This window comes from Drosophila hydei, unplaced genomic scaffold (genome assembly GCF_003285905.1).
Source record: "Drosophila hydei strain 15085-1641.00,03,60 unplaced genomic scaffold, DhydRS2 tig00000215-arrow-arrow-pilon, whole genome shotgun sequence".
Lineage (NCBI taxonomy): Eukaryota > Metazoa > Arthropoda > Insecta > Diptera > Drosophilidae > Drosophila > Drosophila hydei.
In genome coordinates this window covers 967,046-990,032 of record NW_022045687.1, presented here as the reverse complement: position 1 = coordinate 990,032, position 22,987 = coordinate 967,046, and the positions used below count along the sequence as shown (strand labels likewise).

Genomic DNA, 22,987 nt, shown 5'->3' with positions numbered 1-22,987 from the left:
TGCTAATTATTATTGATAAGTTAAGCAGCTGCTGAAGAAGCTGTAATTAAAATGGCTGCAGTCGAGCTTGGTCACTTTGCGCCATTGGCAGCCTTTAGTTGCATGAGAAGCGCATAGAAAGGCGCACAGATTTTAATAACCTTGATACATGCTTCGTCTTATATAAAGAAAATTTTATAAAAGTCTAATGTTGCCAGCATCAAAGAAACTTGGCTAATATATATACACACATATATATATATACCTTTATATATACCTGTATATAGAGACAGATATATTTACTCTATTTGCTGTCTGCAGCTATAGAATTGCCAAGTATTGTGCACAATTTGCCGCTTGCCTGGCTGCCATATTATTTGCTAAACACATAAATAGCTATGAAAGAAATAAACAAGCTCAAGCAAATTACTGAATTACATTGCTAATGGTATTAGCCGGGAGTGACCAAGAGAGCGAGAGTGAATTATATTTATTTTTTTATTGAATTCAATTGAATTGTGCAGCAGGCAGTGCAGAGTGCGAGTGCTTGGCTCTCGCTGCTGCTCAAGATAAAATATAATATTTGCTGAATGAATCAATATATTTCGCATTCAATGATTATCATTCAGTTATGTATACGCACCGTTAGACGCATTGATGAGCAGACACACACAGCGGCTGTCAGGGGAAGAGATGGCTGCTGTTGCTGTTGTTGTTGTTGCTCATTAAAGAACGGAAATCAAAGTAGACAATGAGCTGGCTAAATTGCACTCGAGCCGCTGGCAGCATTCGATTCATTTAGCCAAGGCCTTGTTGACATTTTCATAATCAAGCCGCGGACAGTTGGCGCTGAGTCTTTCCCGGCATCGCGCCATGATTAACATATAAATTAAAAACTGAATTCCTCAAAATGATGTGCCACTTCGTGCGCGGCATTCGAAGTTTGTTGACCAAATTGCAGCGTTTTCTGAATCTGGCTCAGATGCGAAGTCGAAATTTTCTTCCTTTTTTTTTTGGTAACACTGTCTGACCTTTTGGCTTATTAGATACTGCTGCTGCTGCTGCTGCGGCTGTTTGTGACCAAACGAGGGCATTTTGTGGCCAGAAGCCAATTTGTAAGTGGCAACAACAGAAATCGACAAGCAGGCAAATGCCAACTCCGCCCGCCGCCCGTCGCCCGCTGCCAAATCCTCAGTTTAGGTGACGAATGTGTGCTTGCGGTTTGTTAAATGGCAAACTAAAAGCGCTCGCCCAAAAACAGGAAATCAAACCCAACAACAACAACAACAACAACAGCCACAGCAACAACGTTGCTGCTTAAAGGCGGAAGTATGCGTGGCCCCCAGAGCATGAGTAGGAAATTGTACAAGATCTGTTATAAATTGTAAAAAGGTTTCTCAGTCCCAAGCACAACAGCAGACACACACACACACGCACACACACTCACACGCACACCCTAACAACCGCAATAGCAAAGCAAATTGGCATTTGGATGAGGTGAATCCTGAAATGTGCAACTCACAATCAAAGCAAAGGCTGAAATTGTGTGTGTGTGTGTGTGTGTGTGAGTGTGTGTGTGTGTGTGTGTGTGCTCGTTAAATTTGCCTGTGTCTACAGTTTGCTTTAACTATCTGAGAGCTAACTCTAATTATAATTTAAGTTGCAGTCCGTTTCATACTCTCGCTTCAGTTCGAGCTGACCCAAAATTTGCTTGGCTAAGTCCGTAAATTAATGATATTTCCTTATGGAATCAATCTCTGCGGCAGGCCAATAGTATTTGCCTTGTACAACTTTTGGCACTACAGCAGTGAAACTTTAAAAGAAGCGTAGATTGATTGCCATAGCAGCGCTGCGCAGTGGTACGGGTAGCTGCAAGTCGGGCGTTGCCGCTCTTCCATTTGAAAAGAGAGAGATGGACGTAGAAGGAACATCAAGAGTGTTAGAAAGAGAGAAGGAGAGAAAGGCAAATACTTTTAGGGAGATAGCGAAGCAGATGAGAGATCGTAAGAGAGAGACAAAGAGAGAGAAAGCTAGAGAAAGAGAGCGAGCAAGTGACAGATAGAGGGAAATAGATATAGAAATAATGAGAAATAATGAAATAATGAGCTGAAGTAGAGAGATTGGAGACAGAAAGAGACAGATAGAATATATCTTAATCTGAGTCAATCACAATCGACGTATGACACTTGCTTGAAGAGTAGCTGCCTGTCTCTGATGCACTTGATGTCATTAAGTCAATGCTTGAAGATATTTGATAGCACTTTGTGCGCAGACAATTGAAGTATTTAGGTCGAGCTGTGTTGCATGCAACAAGAGCAACTGAAACGACTGCAACATGAAAATAATCATTGCAAATTGTCATTACAGCATGTGTCTGTGTCCCTTACGTTTAATTATGATTGTTGCATTTCTCTCATGAGTTTTGACTCTGATTTTACAACGATTATCGATACATTTGGCTCGTTCTGCTTTTCTTTTTTTTTTTGTGTCAACGTTGTAATAAATGGCAAGTCATTTGTCATGTATATGCGAATTACATGTTGTATTCGTCATCAAACACGAGCCAAACATAGACCTGCTCCTGCCCTCCGCCTCTCCCGCTCATCTCATAAATCATCCACACATTATAATCAACGTAAAATTTGTTTGCCTTTTGCCAGTCACATTTCTCATTCACACACACACACACAATAAGTATTTCCTATTATTGAATATGGAGCATTTAGTCATAAGTGCAAAAAGTGTCAGCTAAGCAGTTGTCAATCGATGTCAAGCGCATTGAATACGATCTGAAATAATTGGATTTGAATGGGTTTGATTTATATACATAAATAATCAAAGATTATGCAATTACTCTCACAATTTCAATCTAGCTTTTATTTTAAGGCCTCTACATACTATAGTCAATCAGCCAATCAATCACAACCACCTACAGTCCTATATATATTTCGATTACCAACTTCTTATTTTAAGCTTTAAGCTCTAAGGGCTTGGTCTGCTCGGTACATCATGAATCAATCATGGGATAGATATTTTCGTCATTTTATATTTTATTTTTACTTTACAATGCAGCTCAATCATTAAAGTCTGGCCGGTTTCATATATATGTCAATCAGTCAATCATCCACCGCAGACATAGTTCTATGTGTCTGTTTTTTATTGCTTTACAATACTTGTAACAATTCACAGAATATGTCTTCTACAATTTTATCTGCTAGCTCAATCATCAATCAATCATCAATCAATCAATCAAGCAAAGCTTGTCGTACTATATAGTTTTATATAAATTTATAAATTATATTTATTGCTAAATATAAATTCATTTATATCTTACAGTGTACACCCAATTCTCTATAAGTTTAACCATGTCTCTAGCTGCCCGTACTTAACCTACTAGCTCCATCATCAATCAATCAATCATTCCATAGCCTTCTCTATATATATATATTTGAATTAAATATTTATTCGAGAAGCTTATCTCTAGCAACCATTGCTTGGCCTGATAGCAGGATCATCAATCAACGTCAATCAATCATCGAAAACTTTTTTCACACTTATGCTCGGCTTACTCAATTAATGAGTGCAATGAATATTCGACTATTTGAATTAATTCATGAACGACATTTGTTTACTCAATTTATTTGCTGCTGACGAATGTCCGCGGAATCACACGATTTCATCGATGCATGCGTATTTCTGTGTTGTTTTATTGTTTTGCTCCTCGAGCGGCAACAAAGTCGTCATGAATTATTTAAAATGCTCGATGAGCCGAGGACTTTTTCACGCAGTCCTAATATATGCATATATATATATATATATATATATATGTATGCATATACTTTTTAAACCGACCTCGTTTTTATACACATTATTTTTAATCATTGAGCTTAAATCTCTGTGCATGAAATGCGAATAATAATGCAATATTGCATTGTTTTTTTTTATAATTCGAGACACAATTTGTTGATATATTTAAATATTTACATCAGCAAATAGTATTTAAGGTACTTATGAAAGGATTGCAGGCGCTGCAGCCCGTTAATAAGCCTAACGAATCCGATTGCCGTAGCAGCTTTGGCCTTGCCGCCGGACAAGCGGGCACGACTTGGTCAGCAAAAAGTGGAACTAACAAAAAAAAAGAAGAAGAAGATGAAGAGGAGAACAAAAGCTTGCAGCGCATGCCCGCTGGCCACGTGCAAGTGACAGCGCTGCATAAGCAGACAAGTGAGAGCGAGAGCGAGAGTGTGAGCATACACACACACACACACACACCACGCACAGAGAAGCTTTGACTAAGGCTGAATTCACTGCCATTGCCACGGGTATCAAATGCACTTTTTAAATCACAAACTCAACGCACACACACACACACACATAGTTGCAGCTGCGTCGACGTCGCCAGCGACGTTGTTGCCATTGACATTGCCTGTGCCGCTGCCGCTGCCGCTGTCGCTGCTGCTGTTGCTGCTGTCGCTGCTTCAAAAGCAAAAGTTATTCTCGCGCTCTGTAGCAGGACTAGGTTTTAAGTTCCGGTGGCATTTCGTTTTATATATACATACATACATATATATATATATATATATATATTTATTTTTTCTCTTTTATTGCTATTTCTTTGGCATTTCGTGCTGGGTGATAAGTTTTCTTCAAAGGAAATTAAAAGCGAAACGAGGAGCGCCGCATTTGGTAGGCGGATGGCGGCGGCAACTGCTGCTGCTGCTGCTGCTGCTGCTTGCACACTTCCGTTGTGTGTGGGCTGCTGACATTTGCCTTCACCTTGACTGGGTCGAGTTCACAGCGTGCGTACCTGTGTGGCCCCTGTTACATATATTTGCCAAATGTATAAATGTGAATGTGCGTGTGAGAGAGAGTGTGTGTGTGTGTGTGCAGCTGATATGGCAACACAAGCTGGCGATAAAAGTTGCTTATTGGAAAAGTTGAGCGCTGCAGCTTTAAAGCCAATTGGCAGCTGATAAATGGCCGGCGATTTAATGTGCGACTGGTCGCAGCACACATACACATATATATATATATATATATATATATATATACATATATATATATATATATATATACATATATATATATATATATATATATGCAAGTGAAGGTACGTGTGTATTTAAGAGTCTGTGGCGGCGACCACTGTGGCCACTATGCAAATCAAAGGCAACAGCAAAAGCTAACCAGACACTCGTTTACGTCCGCGGCAGTGGGAGAGAGACAGATATACATATGGAGAGGAAGAATAGAGAAATTAGTATTGTGCGAGCTGACGCAAATAAACAATCAAAGCGCTTACTATGCTAAAACACAGACATCGACAACGCTGCCGTCGCTGCCGCTGCGTCGGGCTCTTTAAGTTCACGTGATGCTGGCTGGCTTTGTTTTACAATTGTCTATGCAAACAGCAACTGCACGAGGAGCGAGCACAAAAACAAAAACATGCAAAGTGGAGCAGCAGCAACAGCAGTGACAATATAAAAAAAGCGAACGGTAAAAAAAATATAAAAAACGGCACGCAGCGTATGCAAAGCTGAATAACGGCAGAAACCACGACAGCAGCAAACACAGCAACAACAGCAGCGGTAGCAGCTGAATTGCACACAAACAAACCAAGCCGCAGATGCAGTAAGTAGCGCAAGAGAGATGGATCAAGCGACCGAGCAAGTGAGTGAGCGAAACTCTAGACGAACAGTGCAATAAGAGCAGAGTATGCTCTCAGCAAACCATGCTCAACCGCAGCTCACTCGCTCCCTCACACTCGTTCGTTCCCATTCCGCGGTAGCTCGTTTTCTGGCCAACGTTAATTGAATGAAACTAAGTGTATTTATGCGAGTGTGCGTGTGTGTTTGAGCGTGTGTGTGTTGTGTTGTGCTGTGTCTGTGAATGACTGTGTGTGTGTGTGTATAGTGTGTCGGCATCGCTCTATTTAAAAATAGCGCCTTTGTTTATGTTACGGACCTATTTCGCTTGTGTAAGGTGCACACACTCACACACACACGGATGCTTACGTATACATATAGAAGGAGACAACTGCATACAGGCAAACACATGTATGCGGATCTGATTGCTACAATGTTTTTTGAATGCTTCTATGCATGTTTGTAGTACACTGTGCGAAACACAGACAAAAGTGTCGGCAAGCATTTAAGTGCATTGACATTGGCAAAGTTGAGAGCTATGATATCAAATAACGTTAGATGTAGCGACAGTGATTTAATTAATTTAATAATAAGAATTTTACATTTATAATTTTTTATTCTTGTCATTATATTATTATTTATATAATTTTTGTTTTTATTCATTCTTATTTTGTTGCTTAAATTATTATTAGATTATTAATTAATATTGAAATAATTAAAATTAAAATTATTTTTAATTTTTAATTTTCTTAATTATCGTCATTATCATGATCATCTGCATCATTTGTATTATTATCTTAAAACTATTATTTATTGGAAATAAAGGTAAGTTTTTTTATTTTGCAATATTTTTATCCAACAATGCATTTATCATCATTATTGTCATTACCATCATTACTTTTATTGCCAAATGCTGATTTTGATTGCATTGTGTAAAACGTTTTCATACTGGAAAAACAACCGCAACACAAAAAGGAATGCAAAAGCAAAACAACTAATTAAATACCCAAAAGAGTGTGCACAAAGGAAAGAGAGAGAGAGATGGATATATAGCTATCTATCTAGCGGTAGATAGTTATATGCACACACATGCAGCTGATGGGTGACAGGGAGGCGTAGGGGTGATGGCGAGAGATTGTGCAACGATACGAAACCGAATTCAGAAATAATTTGTGCCACATTCGAACTATTCATGGACTTGTTCCGGACCGTGCGTCCGTTTCCCTGTGCGTTTCTGTTTGATGCTGCGCCCAAATTTAATTTAACGCCGCCACGAAACTGGCTTATTTATTTATTTTAATTGGATTTAATTGAATTTATTTCTAGCCACACTTAAAAAAAGAAACAAAACAAAAAATAGAAATTCGGGTGGGCGAGCTTGAACATAATATGTACATTGCTTGCATCGCGCCCTGTCCTTGCCCCTGCCCCACTGATTACGCAATTATGCACTAAATTAAAAGCTTTCACACGCACACACACACAGCCGGGCAAATGCATGTGTGCTCGTACTGTAAATTTCCATAGTTAGCAGTTCAAATTGTTGAGCAAATTTGTCAAAATAAAAAAAAAGAGGGAAATAAGCAAACTTTGAAAAAGCGAAACGAAACGCAAATGCAATACGGGGCGGGTGCTGCCATTGCCAAGCGTTAGAGCGAGAGTAAAACAGTGAGCAAGGGCGTTGGGCGAATGAGGGAGCGAGCGAATGGAATGCCTGCTGACAGAAATGATTGTTTTTCGGACTGGAACTGGAAATGCATAGAGGCAAATGGCAAAAGACAACTGGGCATTGAGCGGGGCAGGAGCGGCTGCTCGGGGCCGGCGGTAAGGCTTGTTTTGTGGCATTGCATAAAACTAATATATGCTAAATTCAATAGGGGTCTAACGTGTTGGTCAGGAGGGGTCAGTTGATTGCGTCGGACGTGTTGGCATTGGCGATAAATATTTTGTAATTTGCCCGCATTTTGTTCAGCGTCAAATGCAATTTTAAATGAGCAGCAGACAGACACACATATGTATATATATATACATATATATATACATACAAACATACACTCACATGCACAAGGGCAGAAGCGAATGCAAAGAGGCAAGCGTGTGGGCAAAAGCAACTCAACAATTAATTAGAACGGTAAACAAACCACACAACCGCACACACACATACTTACAGATGCTGTGGTCAACGTTTAATAGAAGGAAGAAGAGAAAGAGGGAAAGAGATAGAGAATGGAAGCAGGGCAGAACTGGCTACAGTTGCTATAAAAGCTTACCGGCTGGCGATTAAAGGAATTGAGTTGGCATATTTTTGTTGAATATTCAAATTAGAAACTTATAATTAAACATTTTATATCTAGCTTAACATAAAATATGTATAAAATGCTGTACAGCTGTGTTTGCTCTACTCCGACCCGTCGCGATCTAGACTTCCATTGATTATTGCTTGCTTGGAAGTTACATATTTGCAAGTGTGTGGACGAGACAGAAAACTAGCATAAAATACTGCGAAATTATGTTTGCTCTACTTTGACTCGTCGCGATCAAAACTAACTCTCATTATTGCTTTTTGATTGGAAGTTACACATATGCATGTGTGCGAGCGAGAGAAGTATATCTATACTCAAACTCTGCTGGCTAGTGGTAGAGTAAAGCAGGCAGCTCCTGCAATGTACACATAAATTTGTTTGTACACATTTGTATGTATGTACATGTTTTGATAGCTGATCGCTCTTTCTCTTTCCCTCACAAGTGCTTAAAAAGGCATTAAAAATGGCGTAAGCTGAATATGCATTAAGAGTTATTATAACTCTGTTGCAGACTATTTTAACCCGTCAGGGCAAATTGAAAAATGAAAAATGAAAAAGTGGCATGTAGCATAAATAAGTGAATGGCCTTTTAAGCGTTTATGCGCCTGGCATGCAATTAATTAATGATATTAACTTTTTGCTTTATTCCATGCTAAATATGAATGTGTTTTTTTGTTCTCTTTTTGTTTTTCCGAACAAACACACAACACAAGTGACCGCTGTTGATGACAACAGCAACAAGAACAGCAGTAAATGGCGTGAATTGTGCACAAAATTGGTTTACAAGTCGAGCAAAAGTCTCGTTAATAAGCGCTTCACACACACACACGCAGCAAACATATAAAACAGCTTCATATGCAATACATACATACATACGCAAATACATACGTACATATACGTATATTTATATAGACGTTTGGATACTCTTTACTGATAATTGAGCAAGTAAATCTAACTTTATTCTCGATTCTGAGTTAGTGCTCGTCTACATATATATACGTCTACGTCTACATATATATATATATATATATATATATATATATATATATATATATATATATATATATATATATATATATATATATATATATATATATATATATATATATATGAAATCATTCGTTTGCATACCCGATTGTACCATTTGCAAAATTACCAGGGTACAAATAGCTCGGAAATATTAAAAAAAAATATGGTATTTTTATGCTGCTGCCCATTTGAATGGCAAGAACCAAAGATGCTGATGAGGTGGGCTAAAGGGGGGCGGGTGGGCGTTGCGGCTTGTAGTATAAAGTGCTTTTGTTTATTTGTATAATTTATGGCTGTTGGCCATTTTGCGCGGTGGGCGTGGCCAGTATCATATGCGGCTGACAATCTGACATGCATCCATAAACACACACACACTCGCACACACACACAGAGATACTTAAACACGTGTGTATGAAGCCCAGCTGAATGTGTAGCATACTTATCTGCGCCGGCTGCGTGCGTGCTTTAATAATGCCTTTTATGCCCATAATATGTTAAACAGAGATATAGAGTGAGATATCGAGTGAGAGCGAGCGGGACAGAGAGAGAGACATGAACAGTTGCCTGACATGTGCATATGGCAAATATGTTTCGCGGTGGTCAACCAAAGACAACTGGACATGTGGTAGGACGTAGATAGAGGTATGCCTGCCTTTGTGTGATTGTGTGTGTGGGTTGTGTGTGTGTGCGGAGGCCTGCTCTCTATTTGTTAGAACGTCGCGTAATTTGATATGCCAAAGTTTTTCGACACTTAGTGAAACATATTTCAGCGACGTGCCCTCATCCATATTTAATTGTTTTAATGCCAGCAGGCAAACCACCCAAAAAAAAGAACAATAATAATAAAGTAAAATAATACAACAGCAAAAACATGCGCAATATAAAGAGAAAAAAGGAAAACAGTTCGCAAAATTACGAATTCATATGGCAACCGAGCGACCCAGCGATTATGATCGAGCGCGCGCATCAAATATACACAACAATTCATTAACGCTCGCATATTTATTCATACTTTTACGCTGTGGGCGCTTTTTATAATTACTCACATTTATATTTATAAAATATTTAAAATTCAATGATTATAATCGAGTGACTATAGACTATATAAACAATATATATGCAGTGATTGTGTCTATATATTTATTTTCTTTTGATAAACGCAACCAATTGAAAATGAGACTTGCCGCAATCAAGACTAACTTCGATAATTGAGTCCTGAGTGGAAGTTGCTTGTGTCTGCAAGTGTGTGAACGAGATAGAACATATGTATAAAATATTGTGTAGTTATGTCTAATCTACTCTGACTCGTAGCGATCATGACTAACTCAAATTATTGCTCGCTTAATGGAACTTTCATATTTGCAAGTGAGTGAGCGAGACAAGCATATAAAGTGCGCAACCTCTCCTGACAAATGCTAGAGTAAAGCAGAATGTAGTAAACATATATATGCTTGTACACACTTGTATGTAAGTGTTTCGATAGCTGATCAGTCTTGGTCTTTTTCTCACTAGTGCTTAAAAAGACATTTTAATGGCGTAAGCTGATTACTCTTATTAGGTTAATCGCAGCCTGGCTTTAAGCATTTGCAATCAATCAGTTTGATTACTGAACATTTTTAACCAAACTTCAGCACAGCTAAAATTGATCTAAGCGCATGACTCTTAATTGGTATTCAATTCAATTAAGTCAACTTATGCTGGGGGGCAAGTTGTTGGTCCAAATACAGCGACAGAAGCTTAATCGATTAGCCTTGGGGCAGTCATTACTTTAAGCTGTGTCACTCACAGTCAGGCTGTGAGTTTGTGTTGCCAGCTGCATAACGGTGCGTGCAGGAGCAATTACATGCATTGTGTGAAGAACTGTTACACAGACAGAAACACAGACACAGTGAGAAGGAGAGAGAGAGACAGAGAGATCGGAGTTGGGAGTTGGGAGTTGCGACATACAAACATTAGTTTTAGTGAACATAAATGCAGCTATTTTGTCACATAAAGTGTCAACAGTTGACAGTCTCAACTTTGCACAATTTACGACATTTGCACGGACCGCCCGCCCGCCTGCTCTGCTTATGGCATGCAAAGCACAGTTGCCAATTCACATTTGCATTGCAATCGTGCACAATGGTTGTCTCCCTCTCTCACTCTCTTGCTCCCTTTCCGGTCGGTCAACAAACCGCAGCAGCTGCGCTCGTCTTAACCACTGGGCGGGTTGGTTTAAGGCGCTTCAATGACTTCGTTCGTCTGCTGGTTAAATTGGGCTTATTGTTTGAGTGGTAATTTGTTATAAAACGATAGGCGCATCGAGTTAATTGCCAATTAGATATGTGAGGCATTAACTAGTTGTTTATTATTATATTTTATGCAGCCGCACATGCTTCAGCTGTCTACTTCTGGCTAAGTGTACATGTGTGTGTGCGTGTATGCGTGTGTACGTGCGTGCACAGAGTCACTTGTCACTTGTGTTGATTGAACACCCTCAAACCAGTGCGGACAGCAGCGTAATTAATACTACTTCAACATATTAATTAGCTGCCTGCCCAATGACACACACCTACCCCAACCTCCTTGCCACGCCCATAATCAGTGTAGTTGAGGGCGTGGTGAAAGTTGAAGCAAACTGGCGACAATCTGACGTGCAGAACTGGCAAGTGGCAAAGCATCCGGACAGCTGAAGAAAGAGTGCACCAAGTCGGGAATGCCCGACTAGGAGATACCCAGAGTCTTAAGTAGAATAACTTTTCTGCTAAATAGACTCTTTTAATCAAATTATCAGAGCGTTAAAATAACATTTAGTTGTGTCTACCTAAGCACAAGTTTCTACTATTCAAAATACTGCTTGACTCAGCTCGTCATACTGATCAAGAAGATATATATACTTTATGGAGTCTGCTAGGCCTTCTTTTACCTTTTGCATACAGTTGCCTAAGCCATTTTACCCTGATTTCCCATTTCCAGTGAGTAGAAAAAGAGCGAAAGAAGTGAAAGCTAGCAAACAAATCGAGGTATCGACTACAAAATACCCTGCATATACTTTGAAAGGCCCTTAACGCCAAATATTAGGCATTTAAAATTAACTTTACTTTTATTATATCTAAATGGTAACAGAGCATGTGGCTTGCAACAAGATTTACAGCTGTAATTGTAGTCTAGGCTCAGTCATACTCAGCGTCAAGCTGTGCATGCGTAAATGGGTATTTGCTAGTCGGTCACATCCTCTCCGTTGCCTATTTATAGCCCTGCCTTGCAGATATTATTATTATATATGCATAACCACAGACAATATTTTTATTTGCTTGTTTACACCGCACACACGGAACACCCTATGCGGCAACTGCTTAGAGGCCCGAGTCGAATCGGGGTGCGTGCGTGTGTCTGGCATATAACGTTCTCAATTAATGTCGGAATACTTGTGGCAGCAGCCGCAAGCAGTTGTTGAAGACGACGAGCAAATTGCGCATACGCCGCGTATGCCACAACGGCACTGCACTCAAGCGCAAAAAGAAAAGACCAACAGACGTGCGAGTGCGCGAGTGTGTGTGTGTGTGTGTGTGTGTGTGAGCTTAGAGTGATTTGCCAGCATGAGGTGTGCGACGTGATGTGCATTGAAATGTCGCTCGCTCCCAGCCTGATGTAATAACACATCATTCGAGGTGTAGTAGGCCAGGCCATAGATATCTGGGCAAATCAAAGGCAGATATAGTCTATAGTCAAGTTTGAGGCGAGGCAGTCAGGCCGTCTGGCAGTTGCTGGCGAAAGCTTTGCAAAGTAAGTCAAATATCCAAACAAAAAATTCCCATTTAAAATTGTATACGTAGGCACAGTAGACTCCAGTATTTGTACAGTAAACTCGTTGTGGGGCCAAATGGAGCGCATCAAATTGCAGTCCTCCGATGGGGAGGTCTTCGAGACAGATGTACAGGCGGCCAAATGCTCGCTGACCATCAAAACAATGCTGGAGGATTGCGGCCTGGACGACGATGAGAATACGGTGGTGCCGCTGTCCAATGTCAGCTCGAATACGCTGCGTCACGTGATCTTTTGGGCGGAGCACCATAGGGACGATGAACCGCAGCCGGACGACGCTGAGGTGGCCGTGCATGGCGCCATCAGCGGCTGGGACAAGGAGTTCATCGGCAAGGTGGACCAGGCCATGCTCTTCCAGCTGATGCTCGCTGCCAACTATTTGGATATCAAAGGCCTGCTGGAGCTTACCTGCCGCACGGTTGCCATGATGATCAATGGCAAGACCTCGGCGGAGATACGACAAGTCTTCAACATACGTCAACATCCGTTCGACGATGGCGAGTAGCTGATGGCCGACGACGACGACTCGGCGGCCCGGCGACTCGGCTACTCCGGCTGCCCAGCTGCCCAGCTGCTTGGTTAATGTTTCAACAAATAGATATTTCGTTACAGCTGGCAGCTGGCTCCGAGTCCAAATTCCTCGGCTTAACTTGGTAAACAAACAAAAACAAAAAACCAAAAAAAAAAGAAATAAACGAGGGAGCGAATCGAGGCCGCAGCAGCTAAACGCACATATTCAGCGCAATAAAAAGCCACCAAATCTGTTGGAAGCTCTGCATCTTATCGCTCGATACACACACACACACACACACGCACGCAGGCAGGCAGGCAGGCAGAGAGGGTGCTGAGTTGGGGGCGCGTAGTGGTGGGGTTGAGAGTTACGCACAATTTTTGTTTTTGATGCTGCACGAGAGAAGCGGAAACGGATACAAATATTTCGTATTTTTCGGCATTATGGACTTCATCTAGCTGGGATTTGTGGCATAAACCAACAAAAGCCGACAAGCGAGCAGGTGTTGCAAGCAGAGGGCGGCCAATGGGGGGCGCATAAATGTAGACAAATTGCGTAAAAGGCACGTCCCACATAAAGCAGCATAAAAATTACTTTAAAATACACAGACTGAGTGGAAGTGGAAGTGGAAGTGGAAGTGGAAGTGGAGCTGGAGCTGAAGCTGGAGCTGAAGCTGAAGCTGAAGCTGGAGCAGGAGCAGAGCTGGAGCTGGAGCCATACACACACACACACACACCATTTCCTGCCGCAGACATGACTGTGGCTATGACACAGGCTATAAAGCCAGCCACCAAGACAGACAGATAGACTGACATAGAGAGAGAGGGAGAGAGACAGAGACAGACAGAGACAGAGACAGAGACAGAGACAGAGACAGAGACAGAGACAGAGACAGAGACAGAGACAGAGACAGAGACAGAGACAGAGACAGAGACAGAGACAGAGACAGAGACAGAGACAGAGACAGAGACAGAGACAGAGACAGAGACAGAGACAGAGACAGAGACAGACAGAGACAGAGACAGAGACACACACACACACACACACACACACACACACAGACACACACAGGGAGACGCATGTCAGCTGAAAATGAGTAACAAGTTAAAAGGCCGCATAGCTTGACCCAAAACAAAGTCAAATCAAAATATTTGTCTTGACGCATTCTTCGAGCCAAAATCGATATGAAATGTTTGCAAATAAAAGAATTCAGCGAACAAAAAAACAGAAAAAATTGTAGAAAGATTTGCAGACAGTAAAGAAATCATTTACGCTGAATGATGTCATTAAACAATCAACGCCCACGCACTTACAGGGCTCAGCTGAAGTCATCTCGAGTGTGACAAATATTGTTGATGCATAAAAATCACTCATACGCAGCGTGTTCGTGTTCGTGTTCCTGTTCGTAGTCACTGCGACCGCACAGTCGTCGCTAGTTGCCAGTTGCCAGTTGCCAGTTGCCAGTTGCCACCTACTTGCAACATTTGCTTCTTAGTTTCTTTCTTTTTCGCACAATGCTGCATCCATTAAATGCCAAGTGCAAAGTGCAACAAAAGTGCTGCACAAATGACAGCGCGTGTGGGTGGATACTAAAAAGGCAAGTATGTAGCAAAAGCATTACACACACAGTGGAATATATTTATATATATAAATGTGTGGCAGAGCATCGAAGAGACAGCCAGAGAGAGGGGGTGAGGGGGGGGGCGTAGAGTGGGAGTGACACGCACTAGAGACCTGGAGGGTTTTCGGTCTGTGGGCTTAAGGCGCTGCAGCTGCTACCATTGACAATTCTAAAGAAATTTATGTTCGAGTGAACTTAACAAAAAGATGTGCAACTGCACACACACACACACACACACACGCCCACATATAGCCATTGGGATGAGTACTTGGCTGTTGCTATTGCTGACCTGATTGCTGTTTAGCTGATAAGTTTCTGCTCCTACACGAACAGCAGCAGCAGCAGCAGCCTGGCAGCCTGGGGGCAGCGTAAGCGTCACTTATCAAGTGATTTATGTTTGTAATTTACTAGTGCACTACACACAGGATGCGAGAGTGCAAGAGGGCGAGTGGCAGTAGGTGGCGGCTTCGGCTTCTAGTGGCCCAAAAGAAGTCCCAAAAGTCTGCAATGGCAATGGCAATGGCAAATTGTCAAACAATGCGATGCTTTTATTAGCCAAAGTCAAAGCACTGAGCTGCCATTGCCGAGCGCACCAAAACCTAAGCGCTGACCCAAGCCCAAGCCCAAGCCCCTGCCCCTGCCCAGACCCAATCGTAATCCCAATCCCAGGCCCAATACCAATGCCAATGCCAGTCGACGTCCCTTGGCATAGCACATTACTATTACTGTCAAGTGCCGTCGCCTACGCTCGTTCAATTCCAACCCGCGAAATGTTATTAACTGGCTCTGGGATTCGGCACGGGTTTCCAACTTAATTAGCAGCCGGCCAAGGCCAAGCACACAATGATATCTTTACTCTGCTTGTAATCGCTGTGCTGCACGGCAAGCTTGACCGTCTAAGAAGAAGCTCAGCTGGGACATAGAGAGAGAGAGATAAGGAGGGAGAGAGAAAGAGAGAGAAACTCACGGACTTGCTCTACTCTCTACTCTCTACTCTCTACTCTCTACTCTCTACTCTCTACTCTCTACTCTCTACTCTCTACTCTCTACTCTCTACTCTCTACTCTCTACTCTCTACTCTCTACTCTCTACTCTCTACTCTCTACTCTCTACTCTCTACTCTCTACTCTCTACTCTCTACTCTCTACTCTCTACTCTCTACTCTCTACTCTCTACTCTCTACTCTCTACTCTCTACTCTCTACTCTCTACTCTCTACTCTCTACTCTCTACTCTCTACTCTCTACTCTCTACTCTCTACTCTCTACTCTCTACTCTCTACTCTCTACTCTCTACTCTCTACTCTCTACTCTCTACTCTCTACTCTCTACTCTCTACTCTCTACTCTCTACTCTCTACTCTCTACTCTCTACTCTCTACTCTCTACTCTCTACTCTCTACTCTCTACTCTCTACTCTCTACTCTCTACTCTCTACTCTCTACTCTCTACTCTCTACTCTCTACTCTCTACTCTCTACTCTCTACTCTCTACTCTCTACTCTACTCTCTACTCTCTACTCTCTACTCTCTACTCTCTACTCTCTACTCTCTACTCTCTACTCTCTACTCTCTACTCGCTATCATCGCTGTTATCGTTCGTGTGGCTGCTGTATTGTGGTTTTGTTAAGCTGTCTACTATGTTTTTTACCTGGTGTTGCTTCTTCTTTTTCGTCAGTGCACCTTTGTCTAGTTAAAGCTGGGCGCGATTATAAGGAGCGACAGCTTCTCCCTGTTTTTTTTTTACTCTCCACTCAGCGCTTGCTTTGTAATCAAAAACCGTTTGTAAATTGTGGCTGAAGGGGCGGGGCAAAGTGAGCCGCGCGTGCAGCTGTTTTTTGCGGGTAACGGCACTTTTAATTAGCGCACTTCGAAGCTCACTTTATCAGGTGAAATGCATAGCGGGCAGCAACAGCAGCAGCAGCAGCAGAGATTCCGCCCGTTCGCTTCCTTCTACCTCATTTCCGTTTCATCCAATTACGGTCGCTTTGTCACTATTTGCATTCACCTGGTGAGCTTATACAAACTTGCAACATTTCACAAATACACGAGTGCAACACACACAGGTAACCGAATATGTGGGTATGTGTGTGTGTTAGTTGGGAGACCACCGCCTGGAACAGAGGCCAATGGCATCTAAAAATTCGCGTTAATTTTGTTGCCATAGAATTTTTTGCAACTTAAATTTGTCAAAAATGACGTCAGATTGAATCATGAAACTCATGTAATCAGATTTTTGATAGACATAAGATAAATCTCGATTAAACGGCAAGCCTTACTGAATATTTGAGCAGCAAAATGTTATCGATAACTCAAAGATCTGTTGAGTTATAGTTATCGAAAGTTGTATCACTTTAGCTGTGTCAGCCTTGGCTTGAGCACGAGCCAGACTGACTCAAACTCTGACTAGATCCCAACTATGTCAACGCCTATCAAATGTGGCTGGAAATTTTCTGAATTGCCATCAAATCACAATTAAAGTTCTGAAAGCAGTTGCGTCCAAAACATTTTATTCACTTGTCATTAAGGGGCCTAAAAGCATTTCGTATGCTCCACTTAAGGAATCCGGCAGCGTTTGAGGCGGCCAAAGCAATCGACGAGCGGGCGGACGGGCAATACTTTATGCCTCAACTCTTAACTCGAGCGCAGTGAGTAAATTGTAGAATTTTGCGCCTTGCCAAGTGGCGGCACTTGGGCTCCGTTCTGCTGATGCTGCCACAATAATCCACGACGGTGGCAACTTGGCACTTCTGGCTAATGGCCATAATGTGCACTCATGGCATAATTTTTGTGCTGTTGTCTTGCACGCGTCGCTGGAGTTTTTGGGCTCTTTGGTAGTTGCCATGCTAGTTGGCATCTCTGGCGCATAATGTCGTTCATCGGCAGCAGCCATCAGCAGAGCCTCTGCAAAAAGCTCATAAATACACACACACACACACACAAACAGCACTCGAGCACACTGGAGAGAGGGAGATGGGGAGCTAGTGAGAGTGAGAGTGGGCATATTTATACTGGATTGTACTGGGGCACTGTGTCACTCCAGATATTGGTGTCGTGCCATCATTTTACCAAATGTTTGCCGACTGTCAGCTGAGCTCAGCTTTTAGCTTAGTCAAAAGTCTGGGCGCAGCTAAATAAATTCAAATTCCGGTCAGCAATGTTAGTCTAAAACAAGTTTACTTAATATTTGAACAACCTGATTATACCCTGTATATACGTGCTACAAGCTTGCAACAACTTGAACAGCCCAAAAATACCCTGCATAGCTTAGCCATGGCGATTAGGTAGTAAGAAAAGTTCAATTTTATGAGAATCTCATAGAACGGCAGTTGGCATTCAGTGAGTGGGGTAAGGCAAGCGAGGTAGGCAGCTCAACGGACTGTGCCTTGTTCAATCCATGTGCAAATAAGAGCTATAGAGATAGGAGTTCTTAGACTTTAGCAGATCATTGCCATGAGGCATGACTGGATTCGCCTTGGTGTCAGCTTCTGTCAGCTTCTGGCAGGTTGGAATAAAACTATTCTATGTACTCACCACATCGATGATTTGCATAAGTGTTAGACCGAAACTCAATTGCAATGGATCGGATTCGTTGACCACGGGCCGCTCCAGGCTGTTGTAGTTGTCCAGCAGAGCGTGCAGCAGGCGCTTCTCGTGCGGCCCAGCCGAGCTGGCTGCAAGCAAAGGAGATAACAGAAACAGGTGAGTTGTCATCTAAAGTCAGTGGAGCATTAGAAAAAAAAAAACAAAACAAAATCAAAACCAAAAATAGAAAAGAATGGAAAAATCTTTCAACTTCGACTTGCAACTCAATTGAATTTTATGGAACTGCGACTTTCTGCTGGGCTTAGGGTCGGCCAGCCGTGGCGGCAGTTTAACCTGCATTAACGTATCGCTGGCATTGTTGCCACTGTCACTGTTGCTGCCACAGCTAGCTGCCCGACACAGCCTCGACGCCAGCCGTAGCATTGGCATTAGCCCCGGCCCCAGCATTGCCCCTGTTGCTGCTGCCAATTAAATTTGTTCAACCAATAAGTGGCTTTGGTTTGGTTTGACGTTGGCAACAGCTTTAGCCCCACAGCAGCTTATGCCACAGCCAAAGCCACAGTCCCAGCCGCAGCAGCACCACCTGACTACAGCCGCCTCCTGCGTTGATGTTGCCTCTGCAGCTTACAAAGGGCAGCCATGGCAAGGGGATGCTCTTCTCCTCCCTTCCAATGGTTTTTTTTTTTTTTTTGCAACGACTTCTGACATTTGTAATTGCAGGTGGGCTGCTGCGCTGCTATTGAAAAATATTCATAGATCGGACCTTGAACTGAAGCCAATGAGCTTAGCATTGCGCTTCCTGCTCGCTTCAACAATTGGCTTAAAGTCGGCGTCTAAATTAGCCCGTGGGGGCATGTGGCGTGTGGCATGTGGCAGCAGGACGTGTGCTTGTTAGGAGCCAAACAGCGTGTAAGCTCTTAAATTGGCCTAGGCTTAGGCACGCCCAACCACAGGTGTCGAATTACAAATGAGTTTTTGATTTTAAGACTCTAAAAATTATGAATTCACACAATTCCGACAGCTAGGACTTCGGAATACCTTTTTATAAATGTTTTATTTGCTCTTAATTAAATATATACGAAACAGGCTTTAACTCATTTCTGTTTAACTTTTTAATGCTGAAATTCTCTTTCTGCTTTCATAGGGAAGGCAAACTACCGCTATCTAAAGCGACTTTCTATGCGCTTCTCAGGCACTCAAATCCATCCTATGCATATCTATATTGAAGTAATAAAAAGGCTTCGACATATATGCAACCAAGTCGCCTTTCTATGCGCTTCACATGCGTAGGATATACACTTATAGCCTTTGCACCTTTCTATGCGATTCTCTTAAATAAATCTCTCGCGTTTCTAAGCGCATCTCATGTGCTCAAGTAAGGCCTATACACATATAGCTACAGCGCCTTTCTATGCGATTCTCATGTAAGTAATATTAGCTTAACGATTTCGCTGCGCCCTTCTCTGAGCTTCTCATGTACTCAACTACGGCCTATAAAGCATAATACGCAAGTTGCCTTAAGAGCTTTTTTTGTCTTGCAAATTTCCTAATGAAAATTCAACTGCGAATCGCAGTTCTTAATGTGATTTCGATTGTGATTGGCGGGCGGCTTGGCGAAACTTTGTGGAAATTGGATAGTTAATGCGATAGGTTTGACTGGTAATTTGGTGCATCTAGAGGCAGGCAGGTCAATTAGGACAATTACTTAGGAAGCAGAGTGCAAACGGCGCAAACTGCGGCGCCTTGCGGTGCATATTAAAGGACAATCAAGGCGGCGGCCAGTGTGGCACGTGCTCGCAATTGGCCAAAGTTGCAGCTGAATGGCAACAGAGTGAAATAAAATGGAATCGAAGCCAGTGGCCGGCGGGCATAGAGTGGAAGGTAAACAGAAACTAAATAATTCATGGCATGCTTAAGGCACATTTCCAGCTGTCGACGCCCCAAACTCCATTCAAGTTTAGTTTATTGATGTGCCAAAAACTTTGCATCATGCTCAAGCACGTGAAGCTGCCGAGTCTGGGCCGGCATCGAACTGCCTCACAACTGTTCGCACTTACCAATGCGAACACAGACGACTACACCTCATAACTGTTTGCCTCACAGCTGCACACCTCAGCGCAACCCACCACACGCCACCCCAGCCCACCTCTCCTCACCTCAACTACTGCTGTCAGCCAGCAACAATCGTAGGCCAAAAGTTTTCAATTACGCGCTAGCTTGTGTGTGTGTGTGTGTGTGTGTGTGTGTGTGTGTGTGTGTGTGTGTGTGTGTGTGTGTGTGTGTGTGTGTGTGTGTGTGTGTGTGTGTGTGTGTGTGTGTGAAATCTACATAAATTTATTTGCTCTGCAAATATTGATAGACTTTTAATGGCTGTTGCCACATAGCCGCCTGGGGGCAGCGCATTTATAATTTCCGTTGCAGTAGTTTTTCAAACTGTATTAGCTGCGTAAGCGTTTCGGCATTTCAATTAGCATTCCGAGAATCGATTCGGTCACTAAATAGCCAAAAACTAAGCACAATAGTTGCTAACTCTTAATGAAGTTTTTATGGACTTTGAGCTGATTTGTCTGAGCGATCGTTGCATATCGCCTGATATGCTTATGTGGCACAAGCCAACAGCATTTAGTCAACAAAATTTAAGCCATATTTAATAGCTTGCTTTAGCTAGAAAACAATTTGAAGTTCCTCAAATAAACTTGAACTTATCAGCAGAATTCATCTCGAGCTGGAGACTCTGCCTCAAGCCTAGGCCACCAGGCGGACCGTTGGCAGCTTCTTTTGAGATTGCTTTAATAAAAATAAAATAAAATAACTCAAAAGTATTTTAAAAATTTATGTTTTTTTATATTTTTAGTTTTCATATTTCACGTGTCTAAAATAAAATAAAATAACTCAAAAATATTTTAAAAATTTATGTTTTTTTTATATTTTTAGTTTTCATATTTCACGTGTCTAAAATTAATCCAACTCAGCTAATCAAATCTGTTGCACGTGTTTTATTTTTATACATTTTTTTGACATTTATATGAAGCGTGCTCAAAAAGAAACGTTTCTTAAAAATTAGTTATCTATTCATGCATATCTATTTTAACATCTGCATTGTAATCCCCATCAGATATTCCACAACTCTGAGCAGGGTCTTGGGTGATTCTTAAAGCACTTCGGCTGCCATCAAAATCTGCTCAGTCATGGAACTCAGCAAGATGAAGTCGCAGTGTGACCAGCTCTCGTGCTGCTCTTGCCAAAGATACGGATATATGGCTTCACTGTGCTCTCTCGTGTGACCTTGACACGCCCACCCACCCACACACACGCTCAGCCACTCTGTCATGCATTACAACGAAATTTGTTAATTTCGTATTTTGCGACCATAAAGAGTGAAAATCAGATCACGTAGGCGACATTTTGAAGTGTTTAGACTCGCTTGGCCCACTCGCTCAGTCGGCCATGTGTGATTGGATTGTGGTGTTTGGCGTGGCAAGTGGATTGTTTTCGGCAGGCGGCGGCAGCGCTTGTCGTGGCCATATTAATGAATGCCATTAGCGGACTACGTGCGGCCTTGTTGTCATTTGCACTTGGTCATAATCGAAGCTTTGTTGCTGCTGCCGCGAGAGGCACTAAAGTGTCGACCATTAGCGGTTGCATGTGGCAAGTAGCTAGTGGCAGCCAGTTGAGCTGCCTTGCAAATCTTGCTGCTGCCGCTGGCAGCAACAACATTTAATGGCTAATTGCAATTAATTGCTCAATTAAGTGCCACGCCCCGGCAGTCGGCAGCCAGCTTAAGGGCTCGGTCTCAGCTTGAGCTTGCCTGCGCTGCCAGTCACAAAATTGACGCATTTGCTGTGCATTTGTTTGCTACAGCAGTGGGCGTGGCACAGCGGGCGACTGAGCCAGGCAGGTTGCATGACTGCAGCCATGCTGCCGGCAGTCGGCCCACAGCTAAAGGCTGTTTGCCATAAATTATGCATGCCACACACACACACACACACACTCTGCGGCTACTTGGCAACCACTTGACACTGACAGCGGTAAATGGCAAGTGGCAAGTGGCGAGTGGCAAGAGCCCTGCATTATCATGCAGAATATGTAATAATCGCAATAAATTTGATTACCTATGCCATATTGTTAGTGTCTGCCTCGCCCTCGCCCTCGCCCTCGCCCCCTCTAACTCCTCTGCTGCTGCTTGATATATATATTTCCATGGCAATTGATCTAATATTTCAGTCCAAGCACCATTCAAGCCGAGTGCCCTTGAGCCCCGCTCTGTGGAGCAGCTGCTGGGCATTAAAAACAACTTGATTTGGTAAGCTAATTATACAGCTAATACGAAAACTGTTACTATAACTCGGAATTGGTCTGAATGCCACACGCCAGACGCCGCACGCCACCTGCCGCCACTGGCCAAAGTTGAGTTCTCGGCGCATTAAAATTTTACGCGTTAACGGCAAAATTATACGAAATCATTTTCGGAATGCAATAAATGAGGCCGCAAGTTAATTCGAAAGCGTGCGCGCTGCCGAAATAAAATGTAATGTCCCTTGGATGGCGCTTTA

General features: G+C 42.5%; 1 protein-coding gene and 1 pseudogene across 1 annotated transcript in view; one reads left to right on the top strand and one right to left on the bottom strand.

The window, feature by feature from the left end:
* The window catches only part of LOC111595959 (neuronal acetylcholine receptor subunit alpha-7), a 120,839-nt gene that overhangs the window by 48,089 nt on the left and 49,763 nt on the right, over window positions 1-22,987 (bottom strand). The window contains exon 2 of the mRNA XM_030223480.1: window positions 18,423-18,562. Within this exon, the coding sequence (XP_030079340.1) occupies window positions 18,423-18,562 (140 nt within the window). The remainder of the gene's footprint in view (window positions 1-18,422; window positions 18,563-22,987) is intronic.
* LOC111592708 lies at window positions 12,631-13,530 on the top strand (annotated as a pseudogene).